Raw genomic sequence first — 16,857 nt, 5'->3', positions numbered from 1 at the left:
ATTTCTTGCTATATTTTTTTAAAAAAGATACCGTTTTATTATCTGTTATTCATTTGATTCGCTGAAGGAGGAAAGTTATTTCTCGTTTCCGGAAATACACATGTTCTATCTAAACAAGGACTTAATTTATTCTGCTAATCCGGCTCTCCGGCATTATTATTATTAGTAGTAGTAGTAGAACTAGTAGTAGTAGTGGTGGTGGTACTAGTAGTAGTAGTAGTAGTAGTAGTAGTAGTAGTAGTAGTAGTAGTAGTAGCAGTAATAGTGAAGGTACCAAATAAATTTGTCTTCAAATATGCACACTATATTCACTTAATAGGACTATGTGTTGATTTTCGCATCTATTTTCAATTTTGAAGAGGCTATTAAAATCACTATTTAATATTTAATATGAAATGTTTATGTGTGTATTTCAATTGCTTTGGTTAGTGTCCATGTAGCTCGTTAAGGAAAATCATATTTCATACTAACAGTATTGACGTACTATAAACTTATGAATTTTAAGGTGAACTCAAGTCAGCGTCCTATCTCTGTGTTCTGGTAACGGCCCTGGTCATGCATACTGTAAATGTTATTTTCTTGTGTTATGATGGTCAATTGAACGCACTATGAGACACAACAAAATAGAAAACAAAGTTGGAGCTATTTTCCTCCAGCCTACTGAAGTGATTACTTGCTGAATATGAGTAAATACCATTTTCCGAATTGGTGTTAAGTATTCCTTATTCAGCTTCTGGTTGCATGTATCTACTTCAATTATGGCCTGAGTTACGAACATTTAAATGTAACTTAGCCCGGTACCAAGAACGTTGCCTTGCAGAATGAGTTTGCTAATTAAAACTTTAAGAAAATACTTTTTATAGTTAAGAAACAAGTCGTAGTTCAGGTATATTATGATGGCCACTCTTTTCATGTTATCCATGAAGTCACCGAACATACTTGCGGGTCAGATTCGGGCCACAGGCCGCCATTTGGCCATCACTGAAATAAAGGATCATTATCACTAAATATGTGAACTACTGGTAGCGATAACTGCCTCACAGAGACCGCAGTGCGGAGAAGGTCACGAACTTAAGAGGAACCTCAAATTACAAAACTCATTATGCATAGGGTTTTATTTTATTTCTGCAGCGGAAAGTACCAGATTGTCGAAAATTGATGTTTTATGTTTAAGAGCAAAACCTTATCTTAAGACGGAATATTTTGATAACAAAGCATTTTCATTCCACCTTCTACAGAATGTAGTTTATGTATAAGAAATAAGTAAAATACATTACATTTTGTACCTTCTCTTATGTATCATATCCTAAGGAGAAGTCGGAAAAGAAGATTCCCCTGGAAGCTATGGATAGAGGTGTTTCTGGGGAAAAAATGCGTGTGTTTCAATTTAAAAACTGTTTCACGGCCCTCTTCACTTTGTCATTGGTTCCAAATTACCATCCGATGAGAGTCTTCTGCAACGCCGAGAAGAGAATGAAGTCAGTGAGCAAGCTGATAGAACTGTACTAGAGATGAGCAAGGTGCTCCCAACCGAGAGTATCAGGATTGTTTTGTGTTGCAACTATCGAGGACAGTATCGCATTGTTGTGACAAAGATGAACGCTAAATGTCGGAGACTCAGATCGCTTCTTGCTGTTCAGTCTCGTCACAGTAACATAACACTCAATGTTTAGTACAGTACAGTCAATTGTCATAGTCTCTGTGTAAATTAATCTTAGGAGGATATATACTACCGTAGCATAGTAGAATACAATAAATGCAAAATAGTGTTATTTACAGTAATAGAAAAGAGAGTAGAACCGAATTGCAAAGTACGTATCTTTTTTTGTGGACGACATTATAGCCACCGACTTGCAAGGTGAGAGGTTATCGCTACAAACTGATCTTTATCAAATAACGTTTCAACCAGGGCGTAGCGTCTACGTGTGTTGGATGAAGCATTGACAATGGTGCATAAAAGAAGAGGTACCTTCCTATTCTGCCTAATGACCCTCTAGCACTTCTAACATAATTTTTATCTAATCTTATCATTAGACAAAACAGGAATTCTTGTTCTGCCTAATTCTCGCAAAGGGGATATTTAAATTTGAGGGAAATATATTAGTACCTGTTTCCCCATGATTTTCAAATATTATTACAGAGCCCTTTAAATTAAATTTAAGCAAACGAGCGAGGGGCATAAATTGAACGTCCAGTTTTGTTAGTTAGATTGAACTCATGACAAGAACGATAAGCCATCTGAGTCATCAATTAAAACGAGCTCATTTTCAGTCAATGTTTCCATTCATCCGCCGTCTGAAGCAATTGATCCTTCCATCTTAGGAAGTGCTGGACTCTCTTTGCTTCTTTGATGGTAGAATGTAAATAATTCCATCAGATGGTGGCAAAGCAGCAGGCACCTCTTCATTCATCCCCTCCTTTGCGATAACTTCTCTGAACAATCATTATATATACATACATACATACATACATATATATATATATATATATATATATATATATATATATATATATATATATATATATATATTAAAACATTAATGGACGTCTAGATTATTTCACGATCAAATATTCAGAAATATCAGAGGAAAATGAAAATTGTCTTCAGTAGTGTAAAAATATATACAGTACCATTCTCGTATTTCTTGTTATCCAGGGGAAGGAATTAATATATGGCAAAAGATAACACCTGAGAAAGGGATTGTTACTAGATAGACCAGTATCCCTAGAAGACCTAAAACAATAATAAAAATATTGTGAAATTCACTGGAATGTATTCATTTTTCCTGATATCTATTCACTATTCTTATATATATCCTATTCTATTACACATGTATGAAAATAACGGCTGAATTTGTGTCTTGAAATAATATAGTTCAATTTTATTTTAATCTATTTATTATGAATTTGTCTGAGGTGGATGCAACAAACTTGAATACTACTCAAGGATAAACCTCTTATTGAAAATCACCCTCGAAACTGTTCATTGCAACATTAGTTTTGCAGTAAAAGCAATTGTAATGAGTCATACACTATGGTGCAGTACCTATAATGTGCTATGAGTGTAAGATAAAAAAAAAATAGACGTTTCTTTCTTCCAATGCTACTATAAAGGTAACCAAGAAAATTCTGTCGCTTTTTGTGGGCGTTTGTGTTTCATTGGTTTTTACACCGTGAATTGGATGCGAGTGGAGATAAGGCGAAGGTCACTTATTGGTGTGAGTATATCCAACATACTACCTGGTTGTGGCAGTTCAGAGTACACCGTGAACTTGCGTAAGGACAAAGTGAAAATGGGACCTTCACAGAGCGTCATAAGGGCGTGTATGCTGTACGAGTTCAAACTGGGATCAAACACCCCTGCAGCGGGGCGGAAGATATATCAGGCCTTTGGTGAGAGTGTCACGACTACGCGGACAGAGCAGTGGTAGTTTAACAATTTCAGGACACTGACGAAACATTCGAAGACGCACCAGGTGCCAGAAGACCAACACATGTACAAAATGAAGATCTTCAGGCGGCAATTGAGGCGAACGTGGCCAGATATGTGAGAAACTGGGGCTACAATTCGTTGTGAGTGGAGAAACCACTCACCACATCCACCAACTTGGGAAGCACTACAAGTTCGATCGATGTGTCCCACATGATTTGACTTCGTGCCAGAATCCTGCGCGAGCACACACCTGTGATTCTTTTCTGTCTCGCCTTAGGAATTAGCCATTTCTGGACGGGGTGTTGACATGTGATGAGAAATGGGTCCTGTACGAAGCTCCAGGCGCCTTCATCATTGGTTAGCATCCTATGAAAAGGTTCCAAAACAGTCGAAACCACCACTGCTCCAGAAGAAGGTTCTCCTGTGTGTTTGGTGGACTGCTCGCGGTATCATGCATCGGGAACTTTTACGAGCTGGTCAAAGCATCAATGCAACTGTGTACTGTCAGCATTTGAGCCGTGTTCAAGAAAACCTCCCTACTCTGGAGCCAATACTTCTGAATCGCAAAGGGGTCCTCCTTTTGCAGAACAAGGCTAAGCCCCGCGTGCCTAAGATGACCGGGGACACCATTCTACCCCTTGGATTAGAAACCCTATTGCATCCGTCATACTCCCAGGACATTGCACTGTCCGATAATCACCTGTTTCATTCCTTGGACAATCACCTTAGAGAACCCCTTTTCAAATCAAATCCCTAGTACAAGTGCAAAAGGCACTTGATACCTTCTTCGCTTCACGGCCACCAAGTTGTACGGCGATGGAATCTATGGCCTTCCAGAATGTTGGCAGAAGTTCGTCGATGCTGTTGGGACTATGTTTGAGTTTCCAGGTAAGTATTAGGGTCATATCGATTTACGAAGGTGATGGGTGAAAAAGCGAAAGAAGTTTGTTGATATATTATTGTATACCAACTCATATTCGATAAGATTATTTTCTCGTGGCTTATTTCTCTCATTTTATGACCATTAAGTAGAAAACTATAACATAATAAAGCTTTTACTTATACGTGGCTCTACAAATAAAAAGGTAAATTCCATTTGAAATTAAAACTAAATTTGCGTATACTTCAGTGGTAGAAATCAAATGAAATGTAATCTTAAATTTTACCCCCCACGATTATGCCGGCTACACAAAAGGAGTTGGTGATTATGAGGAATGAATGAAATTATAGAATAAAGAAAGTGGGAGGAAACGGGAGAAGCCCGAGAAAATCCACGCAGACGGTGTTTGTCTACTACAAAGTTAAATTGGCGCGAGCTGTTAGCGAACCAAGGACTTCATGCACTTGAGGTGAGCGCTCTACCACTAAGCCGCCCTAGTCCCTACTGCTAGAAAGGCATTTAAAAAAGTAATAATTAATCATATTTATTAAACAGCTCCGATTAAATAATAAAGTATAAATAATTCAATTTACATAACTTTTGGCAGCTAGTAAGGACAACAGAATCTGAAGCCTGTGAAGGTCACCTTATTTGAAATAAACAACTTAGGTTTCAATATGTTAAAAAGGGTTGACCAATTACAATCTAAAATCAGTTGACATCTAGTTTCGGCCAATCAGAAGTAAGTATTCGTTGTCGTTTAGAGTTACTTGGGTGACAAACTGAATGTAATAGGCCAGGTATTCCTCCACATTTTAAGTTAAAACTGTTCTGCAAATTAAGTAGAATTCTCTAATGGCTTTCCACTAAGACACGCACATCATATTTACTCTGAATTTCAAATTAAATTTACTATCTTTGGTGTTAGTAACGTAAGGCAAATAATTATTGTCCATTATAGATACTGTATCATAGTGTACGGATTCTTAGTCTTGCTTTTACTTGAAAGCTAAAGTTACAACTAATAGTTCAGTGAGTAGTTATCCATATAACTTAAACTACTAGATATGTTACCGTGGGTCGAGACAAACGCATTTCTTCAAGTTCGATATTTTAATACTCCTTGAAAAATAACCTTCCACCAAAAAAACCATCCTTATTACAAAAAAAAATCAAGTTATGTAACTCAGAATTAATCGAATAGAATTGAATGAACCCTAGCAGTTATACATGGCCGAAAATAGCTCGTCTTTCTAAAGACTTTTGGACACAACTATCAATAGCCACATCTGACGCACGTAAACAGGGATTTTCTCTATGCCCACAAATTACGCTTAACCGTACACTAAAAAAGGCGCGTCATCGATTTAGAGAAACAAGAATTTTAGGAGTGATCCAAAAATGGATCAAAAGATTGCGATCTTGGTCAAGAATTAGTTTTTGGGTGAGGAGCCACAAAAGTTTGGACCGGCCCCTATATCAAGTTTTCGTATATATATATATATATATATATATATATATATATATATATATATTAGAGACCTGCACGGGCCGGGCCAACTTTGTTATTTCTTCAGGTCGGGCCGGGCTTGGGCGGGCCGACACTGATTTCTCTTCAGGTCGGGCCAGGCTGGGGCCAATTAATTACAATTCTTTAATAATTATTGATTTCCGTTAAACGATAATTGGAATAAAGCCTAACCTTGAAGAAGTGTGCCCGTGAATAATGTTACAAAAAATGCAATAGCTATTTACAGTTTGTGTTGCTTTGCCGCTCCACTTTCACTATAGAGGATTGCAGGCATTGCGCGGTAAATTGAGCTCTGACCTTGATCTTCACTGAACCCAAAATATCACAAGAAGGGGTGGGAAAATTTTGCTTGTCGCTAAACAATATTGTCATCTTCACTTTATGCTAAAACTCAATTAAGTTATATTTTTGTTACAGGAAATGGAGTTTTTGTTCTCTCGATGACACGCAAAGTTCTTGGAGGCAATGGTACCATTCGGGAAGCAAGCGTCAGGTTGTAAACCAGAGTTTAGAAAATGTTTCTGAGCATTAGGTCAAGTTTAGTACTAAATTTTGAGAAAGATTGGGGCTCGAGCTATTTTTTTTTTAAATTTATCGGGCTGGGGTCGGGCCAAAAACTTTTAAAATTTATCGTTCCCGGGTCGGGCTTGGGCCAAGAATTTTCAAAAACTTATCGGGCCGGGCCGGGCTCGGGCCGAAAATCTCCAAAATTTTTCGGGCCCGGACTGGGCCGGGCCTAGGTACATTCGGGCTGGATTGGGCTCGGGCCGAAAAATTCGGCCCGTGCAGGTCTCTAATATATATATACACGGAATAAGCATATCATACTGAGTTAAGTGATAGTTTGGGTTTGGCTACACTATATGTAGTTCTCCAGATATAAGTCGTACAAGAAATTGTTTGATTGAGTGAAATATATTGAATTTTTTGGATCAGGGGCCACAAAATTTTTGAACAGCACATAAATCGAGTTTCCATATTTTTTATGGAATAAGTACATCATACTGAGTAAATTGTTAGTTTTAGTTTGGCTACACCACATGTAAATATCAAAATATGGGGCGTACAAGAAAATGTTTGATGGAATGAAATGTATTGATTTTTTTGGATCAAGGACCACTAAATCTTTGAACGGCAAATAAATCGAGTTTCCATAATTTTTTTTTTTTTTTTTTTTTTTTTTTTTTTTTTTTTTTTTTACGAAAAAGCACATCATACTTAGTAAATTGTTAGTTCCGGTTTGGCTTCACAAAATATGGGGTGTACAAGAAAATGTTTGATTGAATGAAATATATTGATTTTTTTGGATCAGGGGCCATAAAATTTTGAACGGCACCCACATATATATTGCTACAAGAAAATTTTTGCCTGAAATGTAATGGATCTTTTGATCCAAAAAATTGCACATGAAAAAATGTCAAACGGAAAATATGGCAAACAGCCATTCCATTCTTACGCACGGGACATTCTGGCCTATAATTCTGCGGAACATATAATAAAAATTGTTGATAGTTATTAAAATGTACAGTTCCGATAACTCAGAGTAATCAACAAAGACATTTTGCAGCTACAGTCTTATTACTATTCATAACGGAAATATTTTACATTTATAATGATCATTAATTAATCTTACGGACGGGACACTTTTTTGACATGCCTTTTGTTACGCACTGATTTTAGCTTTATTTTCTGCGAGTTGTAAAATCGTAGTAGGCTAGTTGTTTTTTTATGATTTGTGGAGCATGTATCCCTAAATATTGGCCTATGTTTAACTAAAAAAAAAAATACTTTCGCTAAATTGTAAAAAAATAAACTAATCTTACGGATGGGACAAAAAATAGCTTACGGACGGAACAAAAGAATTAAATGCATAAGGTGTCTTTTAACGTGCTCTTTATTGCATTTATCTTAATTGTTATCCTAAAAGTAAGTAAAACTACACTTAATATATGAACAGGTTTTCTCGGGCTAGCAGCCAGGTAAATAACGTTATATTATGCGACGTTTCGAGGGCTGACATCGTCCTCATTTTCAGCCGAATATGATGATGCACTAGAGTGTATGGAATATATTTATTCATTTATGTATGATTGGAGCTTTCTGATTGGTGGTTGAAATGGCGGCTTCTGATTGGTGCTTGAAATGGCGGAATATGATTAGTGTCCATGTTTTACTGAGTTGGAATCCTGTGTCTCTGTTAAGGTTCGTTTTTTCTTGTGTGATTGCAACAGCTTCTTTTGTCCTCCTGTCCCAAACTTTTGAGCATTTTGCTATTATTTCGGTATCTGTAAACCTGCTATAGAAAGAAGAACAGCCTCACTGCTAAAGAAGTCGGGACTGGACGAAGATACACACAAACAACTTACACCACACTGCAGCATACCTCCGAGACTATATGGCTTACCAAAAATACAAAAGGCAGAGATACCCCTGAGACCAATTGTTAGTGCAATAGGAAGCCCAACCCACTCTTTGGCCAATCTTACAACATTACTCCAACCTTACGTGGGCAAGTGTGAACACCATGTGAAAAACTCAACAGAGTTTGTAAAAAGCCTGAAGAAGATGAAGATCTCTTCCAATGATCTTATGGTTAGTTTCGACATTGTATCATTGTTTACCAGAGTTCCGGTCAAGGATACATTACTGCTTCTTAGGAAACACTTCCGGCCTGAGATATTGGATCTCTTTCAACATGTTCTCACTTCAACCTTCTTCCTATACCGTGGACAGTACTATGAACAAACAGACGGCGTCGCCATGGGTCCTCCACTCTCATCTGCAGTAGCCAATTTTTATATGGAGCACTTTGAACATGAAGAACTGAAGAATGCACCACTTGTACCCACACATTTCTATAGATATGTTGATGAGACCTTCACCATCTGGCCACATGGACGCAACTCCTTACAGGAATTTCTGCAGCATCTCAATAACCAGCATCCGAATATTAAATTCACGATGGAAGTTGAACAAGAAGGACGTCTACCATTTCTTGACATCATGATATACAGAAGACCAGATGGCCGCCTAGGTCATAGGGTATACAGGAAACCAACACATACAGATTTATATCTGAGCGCAAAGAGTTTCCACCACAAAGCTCAACGGCTTGGAGTTCTCAACACCTTAGCACATAGAGCAGTCTCCATCTCCGAAAAGGATTGTTTAATAGAGAAACTTAATCACCTTTGCAGCACCATGCTACAGAATGGATACTGAATGAGAGATATAAATATGGCTCTGAAAAGGATCGGAACAAAGGACATTGACAACAAGGACAAAAGTACAGAAGAAACTGTGAATGAAGAACGGAAGAACACAATCTGCCTCCTATAAACCGGGAACACTTCTGGAAAGCTCAGCAGACTATTTGCCAGGTAGAACATCAGGACAATACACAAACCTCCAGCAAAACAAAAAAAAACTTAATACGCCCAACCAAAGACGACCTGCGCCTCCGAACTTCTGGAGTTTACCGCATTCCATGTGAATGTGGTAAGTCACATATTGGACAAACAGGACGAAGCCAGATGCAAAGAACATAAGAGTTGCATCAGACTAAACCAACCAGAAAAATACGGATTGGCTGAACATAGCATCAAACACCAACATAAGATTTTGTTCACAGATACCGAAATAATAGCAAAATGCTCAAGAGTTTGGGACAGAAGGATAAAAGAAGTTGTTGCAATCACACAAGAAAAAACGAACCTTAAGAAAGACACAGGATTCCAACTCAGCAAAACATGGACAATAATCACATCCCGTCATTTCAAGCACCAGTCAGAAGCAACCATTTCAACCACCAATCAGAAAAGTCCAATCATACATACATAAGTATATATATTCCATATATTCTAGTCAGTGATGAAAACTTTCCGGCATTTTTTCCGATTCATAAAAACACACTCCACTTATTCCTACATCGTTATGTTTGACTATCATCATACAACAAATTCAAACCAAAACAATTGTTATTTATTTAAAGTAAGCAACGGTTAAAAAGAAAAGTACATAGAATGTTCGGCTTTTATCACAAACAAATGGAATATATTATCACCATAATCGGCTGTGTTATTAACTCAAAACAACTAGAGAATTTCTATACATTAAAGACGAGCTGCTATTTTCCATGAGCCAAATTAAAACACAGATTTGTTAAAATGTTTCTACACATAAAACAGTGCGTGTGAAAGAATAAGTTATTCATTTGTAAAAAAGATCCAGTAAAATATTAAATAACTTTGAAAATCGATAAATCGAGACAATATGAGTCCCAAGTGTCCAGTTGGGACGAGAGACAAATAAGTCAGAAACCCTGTTTAGTGACATGAAAGGTAGTGTGGAAACGGCGCGTAGCGGAATATTTGTTTGAGGAAATGACCCCCGCCCACCGAAACCATGTTCCACGATTTTCGACTCGAAAAAGTTTACAAGCCTCTATTTTGAAGGCAAGTCCTGCAAACTCAATGCAACCGGACATAATCCAACCCAACCTAATTTGGTGCTGGCATAGTTTAGGCGCACCATATTTTGGAAGATATGCAGATAAAACTCAATACTTTGTATGAAAACATATATTTATAAGGAACATATTTCTGTAGGCGACAAAACTTTGTTCAAAGTAATACACCTGTAGTTTGGGTTTACAGGTGTAGCGTTACTAGTGTAGAATCATTACAAGTGCGTTACTGTGGATAAAATAAGTGAGCGCATATGAAAGAGAACTCTATTAGATGCTATTTTCCACAGGCGTTGTATTTCTGCACACTGCACAGAAGCTATATTTCATGTTTACAACTGGAATGTTACTAGTATGAAACCATGACAAATGCTATTGAAACTAATCTATTTGCCAAAATCCACATCTTTTTCACCGTCCTCGCTTACGCGTATACCACCACCGCTGACGCTCCTGCTTTGGATGCACCCACAGCTTCTCCCTTCTCTGGCTCTTTTAGATAGAACTCGTGCTTTTTTAGTGGCCACCAAGTACAGGTTAGTTTCTGCTTTTGCTCTGTACTTCTTATGCCATACATCCGGAAACCGTATTTATACGCAATTCGATAAAGACTTGTAATTATCCAACAATTATCTCTGGTGGCCCCTTGAATTTTATCTATGCCAACTAATATAGGCTATTTGCATGTCGCCCAGCCCACATCTTTTAGGAGACAATTAGAAGGAAATTAGTGAAAGAATTATAATTTTTCAACAATTATTTCGAGTGGTGAGCCAAAAGTAAACCTGCAAGCCTAGTTTAGTACTTTTTATCAATTTCTTGTGTGACAATATTGACTAACATAATCTGATCTAATCTAAAATAATCTACTCTAACGCAATCCTAACTAACCCAACTAATTTAGTACATTTTAGTATCTCTCTTCGATTTTTGTGTGATCCCGCGATACAGCAGAAATGCCTTTTAACTTGATATTTTGTTAAACTACGAGATGTGTTGTGTTGCGTTCTGTGAGTGATAGACACAATATTGAGGAAAGCGCATTAGTTCTTTTTACATTTCGTAATGATGTTAACTCAATATTAACATAAGCAATGTTGTAAACACAAATTAATATTTTCATCCGGTTCACTCTTTGGATTGAGTATAGCCCGCTCCCCCCAGTGATTTTTAACGAATCATAGTGATTCTATAACCGCTACGAGGTTATAGAAAGATTTTTTGTGGACACTCTGTATATTTCGTAAAGACAGTGATTATTATTTTCGATTTGTACTTTATTCTGCGACACATATAAGTTCTTTCTTTGGTGGGAATTGCTTCTTTCCCACACAATTGGACAAAGAAGTCTTTCATCGCTTTTTCATATACATATTTAAAACATTGCTTTTGGTCAGAACATTTCAGTTAGTGACGAACCATTTCAGTGTTTCTCCCTGACTTATTATATGCACAGTATATATTCTATAGTTATTGGGAACTGAATTAAGTGTTTTCTTTAATCGCTTATGAAACATTACAATAGATTAGAGAAGTACGGGCTGACCAGATGTTCCAGTGACCAAAGTGGCACCAACTGCGTTGTTTCGTAGCTGGTTATCTGTACTTTCTCACGCCAGAGTTATCGCCGTGTCTAGTGCATTGCAAGCAGTTGACTAAAATTAACACTTTTTTTCGATATTCTGTTTGTATGTGCATACAGGTGAATTAAGTAAGTGATTTTTTAAATGAACTGCCAACCTTCTTTAATTGACCACTGCAGCCCGTACCTTGAGCATTGGTGCTCAGTGAGTTTGACTCCGATATTGTACGCAGCCACCACGCACGTTGCGTTGGGAATCAAGTATTAATTTGTGTCAAGGGGCACAAGCTGTTAGCCGACGAAGGACGTTTTCTAACGGCTAAATAGTGAAGTCCTAGGTCCGCAGACCTTGTGCGCTTAAAAAGTCATACACGCGCCCTCCAACATTAGCATTCTTCTTCTTTTCTTATTTTGCTGAAGAATCATCTTTACGCTTCAGGATTGCTCGGCGCAGCAACTGGATTCACCGTGGGACGATCCAGACAACTTTTCCCCAGTGCTAATCCCCCAAGTGCGTCAATGGTGTGAGAGAAGCATTTGTCGTGAAATCTGAATTATAATCTCATATATATATATATATATATATATATATATATATATATATATATATATATATATATATATATATATATATATATATAAAGGGCTATATTGTCTTAAAAGGCAAAGTGTGATTTCAGTGATGAAAATTATTATATATATTGAGTGTTGTGTTCATTCCTCTTCGCTATTTTTTATATAATAGTGTTCTAATAAATAAGTATAATGTTATTTAATCCAGTGTGTAACAAATCTGACAATGATTTTATTCATTCAGAATCTAGTGACAATTGCGAACATATGATTGTTGACGACAGAGGTCGTAAGCGCACAAAAACAACTACCACAAACCACAGAGAGAAAAGGCGCAAACGAGGTTATAGTTATAGCAATAGGCAAAGATACGCAGACCGGAACGTAAACAATACAAAATTTAAACAGAATCAGAACCAAGATCGCACACGAAAGAATAACAGATACAAAAGAAATCGTAAATCACGGCCACGTAACCTGAGTTATCACAAACGAGACAGGAACCGCAACTTGTGTGACAACATTAATCATTGATTTGTACATAGAGGTAACCGCTGTAGCAATAGACGAACAAACCGTAATTATCAAAGTAAAAATAGTAATCATAGAAAAAAGGGCAACCAAGACTATGTTGATAAAAAATTTTCTTCGAAGAAAGCCACGCATTTCTTTTAATCTTTCTTTCAATGTTAGGTGATCAACATGTGTTCATTTTTCTTCTTTTTTGCTTTTAGTTTTTGATCAAAATACATGGATACGGAAAGAAGAACTACGCATTTCTTTTAAAACTTCTTTTTGCTTCCAGCTTTCAACTGTGTTCGGAAAAGAGCAGATCACACGTTTTCTTTCTTTATTTTCATAAGATAATCGCTGAATTTTCGACAACATTTTTACGTCTACGAATAACGCTCGACAAACAGCTGATTGATTTTTTCTTTTTTTTTTTTTTTTTTTTGTCTTTCCTCACTGCCGTACCTCATACATCCAACTATTTATCAATGTTGCAAACCTTATTAATAATTCACTTTTAGTTTAATGTCATTATTTTTTAGATGTTTTAATTTAGGATTTTTAGTAAAAACGCATTCTACATACGTAGGGGAATTGCATTCTCAAAAGCAATTTAAAATCTTGGCGAGATTTTCGTACCCCACCTAGTGGGAATATGTTTTGGCCTTATATTTTATTGTGTTTTAAATTTTAAATTCCTCTTTAGAATCCCTTGCCAATTTCGAAATTCTTAAATCTGTTATTACATGTTAGTTACGATTAATGTTTGATATTCTTTTTAGATTTTTTTCAAAAAAATGTCCAGATGCCCAGGATCAGAAAATTTTAGTTGTTACTTATATATATATATATATAGTTGTATGTTTATAATTAAAATTTAGTATGTAATCACATACGTAGAGAAATTGCATTATCTAAAAGCAATTTGAACTACTAGCGCAGTTCCGTATCTCCAGCTAGTGGGAAAATGTTTTGGCGTTATAATACATTTTACAGTATTTTAAAATTTTTAATTCCTTTTTAGGATCTCTTCCCACTTTTCGAAATTCTTAAATATGTTATTACATATGATTTACATTAACGTTTTCCTTTTTAGAATTTTTTTCAAAAAAATGTCCAGATGCCCAGGATCAGAAAATTTTAGTTGTTATATATATAGTTGTATGTTTATAATTAAAATTTAGTATGTAATCACAAACGTAGAGGGATTGCATTTTGAAAGCAATTTGAAATTTTGGCAAAATTTCCGTACCTCAGCCAGTGGGAAGATATTTTGGCCTTATAACATATTTTTATTAAATGTTTTAAATTTTAAATTCCTTTTTAGGATCCCCTCCCACTTTCGAAATTCTTAAATATGTTATTACATATGATTTACATTAAGGTTTGATTTTCTTTTCAGAATTTAAAAAATGCATCGAGATGCCCAGGAAAAGAAAAATTTCAGTTGTTAATTATATGTACATTTGTATATTTGTAATTGAAAGACAGTATGTAATCTTATGCGTAAAATATGAAATTCTACATTTATAATCAATCTCAAATCTCTTTTTCAGTGTTAATCATAGATTTTAGTTTCCATTTTGATAGTAACCCATAACTAAGCATCTGTATTCTTTGATTACACCTTTTCTAGTATATTTTATCGTTTAGTAATATTCTAGTGAATATTTTAGCGTTTATGAATCGTAACTATATTGTGTACTTGTATGCTAATGTGTTGTAATGTTTTTTATTAATTTTCAGAAAATTATATTTTAGTCACAGTATGTCCCAAAATTATTTGGAATTTATTAGCTAAATCGTTATCGTTATGGATGATTTCCTTCAGAAATCAACATGGCCAAAGGTTTTTTAATACAAATCGTAATCGTAACTATATTGTGTACTTGTATGCTAATGTGTTGTAATGTTTTTTATTAATTTTCAGAAAATTATATTTTACTCACAGTATGTTCCAAAATTATTTGGAATTTATTAGCTAAATTGTTATCGTTATGGATGATTTCTTTCAGAAATCAACATGGCCAAAGGTTTTTAAATACAAATCTTTAGGTTTCAGCCATAACAAACAGTATGGAGGATTTCCTTCAGAAGTCAACATGGCCAAAGGTTTTGGAATACAAATATTTAGGTTTCAGCCATACTGCCAATGACGGATGATTTTCTCCAAAAATCGACATGGCCCATTATTTATGAGGTTTCAGCCGTCTCTGAGATATCGATATAGATCCCGAACTTATTTTCTTTTTTTTCAACAGCATGAAGCCATAATGTTTTATGAAAATTACTTTGTCAATTTTTTCATATGCTTGATGACTTTGAATTTTAATGTGTTAATAAAACCATTTTGAATATTTTGTAGCGAAGATGCCTAAAGAAGCTTGTTACAGTGGTCTTGTAGGGAATTTAATTTCGATGCTTCAGGCCGACCAGAAAGTTATAACGTCATTGACTATATTCTTGTTTCTATCCCATGTTTTCTTTTAATAGGACTCATGTGTTTTGTCTTATAAAGACATATTTTATGATGCTATGAGAGCATATGTATCTTGTGTGTTTACACATATTTTTCCAGGTGGATGATGTACGTTATGTTCCAGGGAACATACGTGCATTTTACTGAATATTAAAGTGTCGATATTTCAGTTATGGATAGAAACATTTTTTAAGTGCCTATGGTTGCAGGCCTTTTCTCGTTTTTAGTTTTGCATTGCAGGTGTCGATGGCATATTTTGTGTGTAAGTACGTGTAGTATTACACATTTTTCCCACCTATAGTTTTGGTCAATTCATGACGTAATGACCGTTTGTTTTCAGGAATGTTTGGACTAGTGATTCAACTTCCTTAGACCTTTGAGAAACTTGGATCATCACTGTATAAGTTTCAACGCTTTATTAATAAGTTCTTTTGCAGATAGTAGCCACCTATTCTGGTAACCCTACAATGTTTACATTTTGAAAGTGAATAACCATTATTCCAGGCCTAAGCTAATAATAACTTCGTTTCAGAATAAAAATCATTTCTTGTATTGAGCATTATCGAACTGAAGTCTCGATTTGTTCATGACGAGCAGAGTCATTTTGATCTTATGGCGTGCCGAATTTTCTTCATACATGTCAACGAAATCACGATCTTTTTCTTGATATATAGAATCATGCTTGTTTGTTGGAATTACTATGAACGTCAATTTTGACACTTAGTTTTTTTTAGTTTGGAAAAACGATTTTTCGTTCTTTTCTGCCAAACAACACGGGGCACAGTTAAAAAAAAGGACATACAGGCGAAAATTTTATTTTGTTTGCATATTGTCAGTTTATTATGTGTTTACTTTTTCATTCATTTTACTTTTTCAATGATTTTCATATTTTTCAAATATATTATAGTAATATTGAAACTTTGACAATAATTTTAATATTTTAGTACCTTTAACATGTTTGCTATTTGCATATTCATTCGTATTCTATTTTAAATATAGATATCAGTATATTTTAAGAGAAGACATTTACTAACTTTTATTGCAATGTTTGATAATTCTTTAAGTCGATATTTTCATGAATAGTTATTGAGTGTATATATTTACTTCATATAATATCAAATAAAGTGATCGAAACGGAACATGTAAAACATTCTGCGAAAAGTTTTTGAATTCTTAAAAAAAAGGTAAGAATTCAATAGTCCTATAAACGTTTTCTGCGCACTTTCAGTGAAAAAAAGTTATCACACAGGTGTTCTCACATATTTGGTTTCTCCCACCAGTGTTAAAAAAATTCCCCTTCTCCCCTCATTAACTCATCGTTGGAGAACCATGGAGGATACTCAACACAGGAAGACACCATGGTTTCAACATGTGAAAGAACGGAAGATAAGGAAACCCAACTGC

At 35.5% G+C, this 16,857-nt stretch overlaps 1 protein-coding gene across 1 annotated transcript; it reads left to right on the top strand.

Moving 5' to 3' along the window:
- Positions 1-8,409: 8,409 nt before the first annotated feature.
- Positions 8,410-9,066, top strand: LOC145667493 (uncharacterized). Its single transcript, XM_081734970.1, has one exon. It carries the CDS (start codon positions 8,410-8,412, stop codon positions 9,064-9,066), a length of 657 nt encoding a protein of 218 aa, XP_081591096.1.
- The last annotated feature ends 7,791 nt before the right edge of the window (positions 9,067-16,857 follow it).

This window comes from Thermobia domestica, chromosome 13, assembly GCF_964235325.1.
Source record: "Thermobia domestica chromosome 13, izTheDome1.hap1.1, whole genome shotgun sequence".
Classification (NCBI taxonomy): domain Eukaryota; kingdom Metazoa; phylum Arthropoda; class Insecta; order Zygentoma; family Lepismatidae; genus Thermobia; species Thermobia domestica.
This window is presented reverse-complemented; position numbering and strand designations above follow the sequence as displayed.

Coding starts and splice junctions, on each gene's coding strand:
- LOC145667493 (XM_081734970.1), top strand. CDS start 8,410: ATGAAGATCTCTTCCAATGATCTTATGGTTAGTTTCGACATTGTATCA.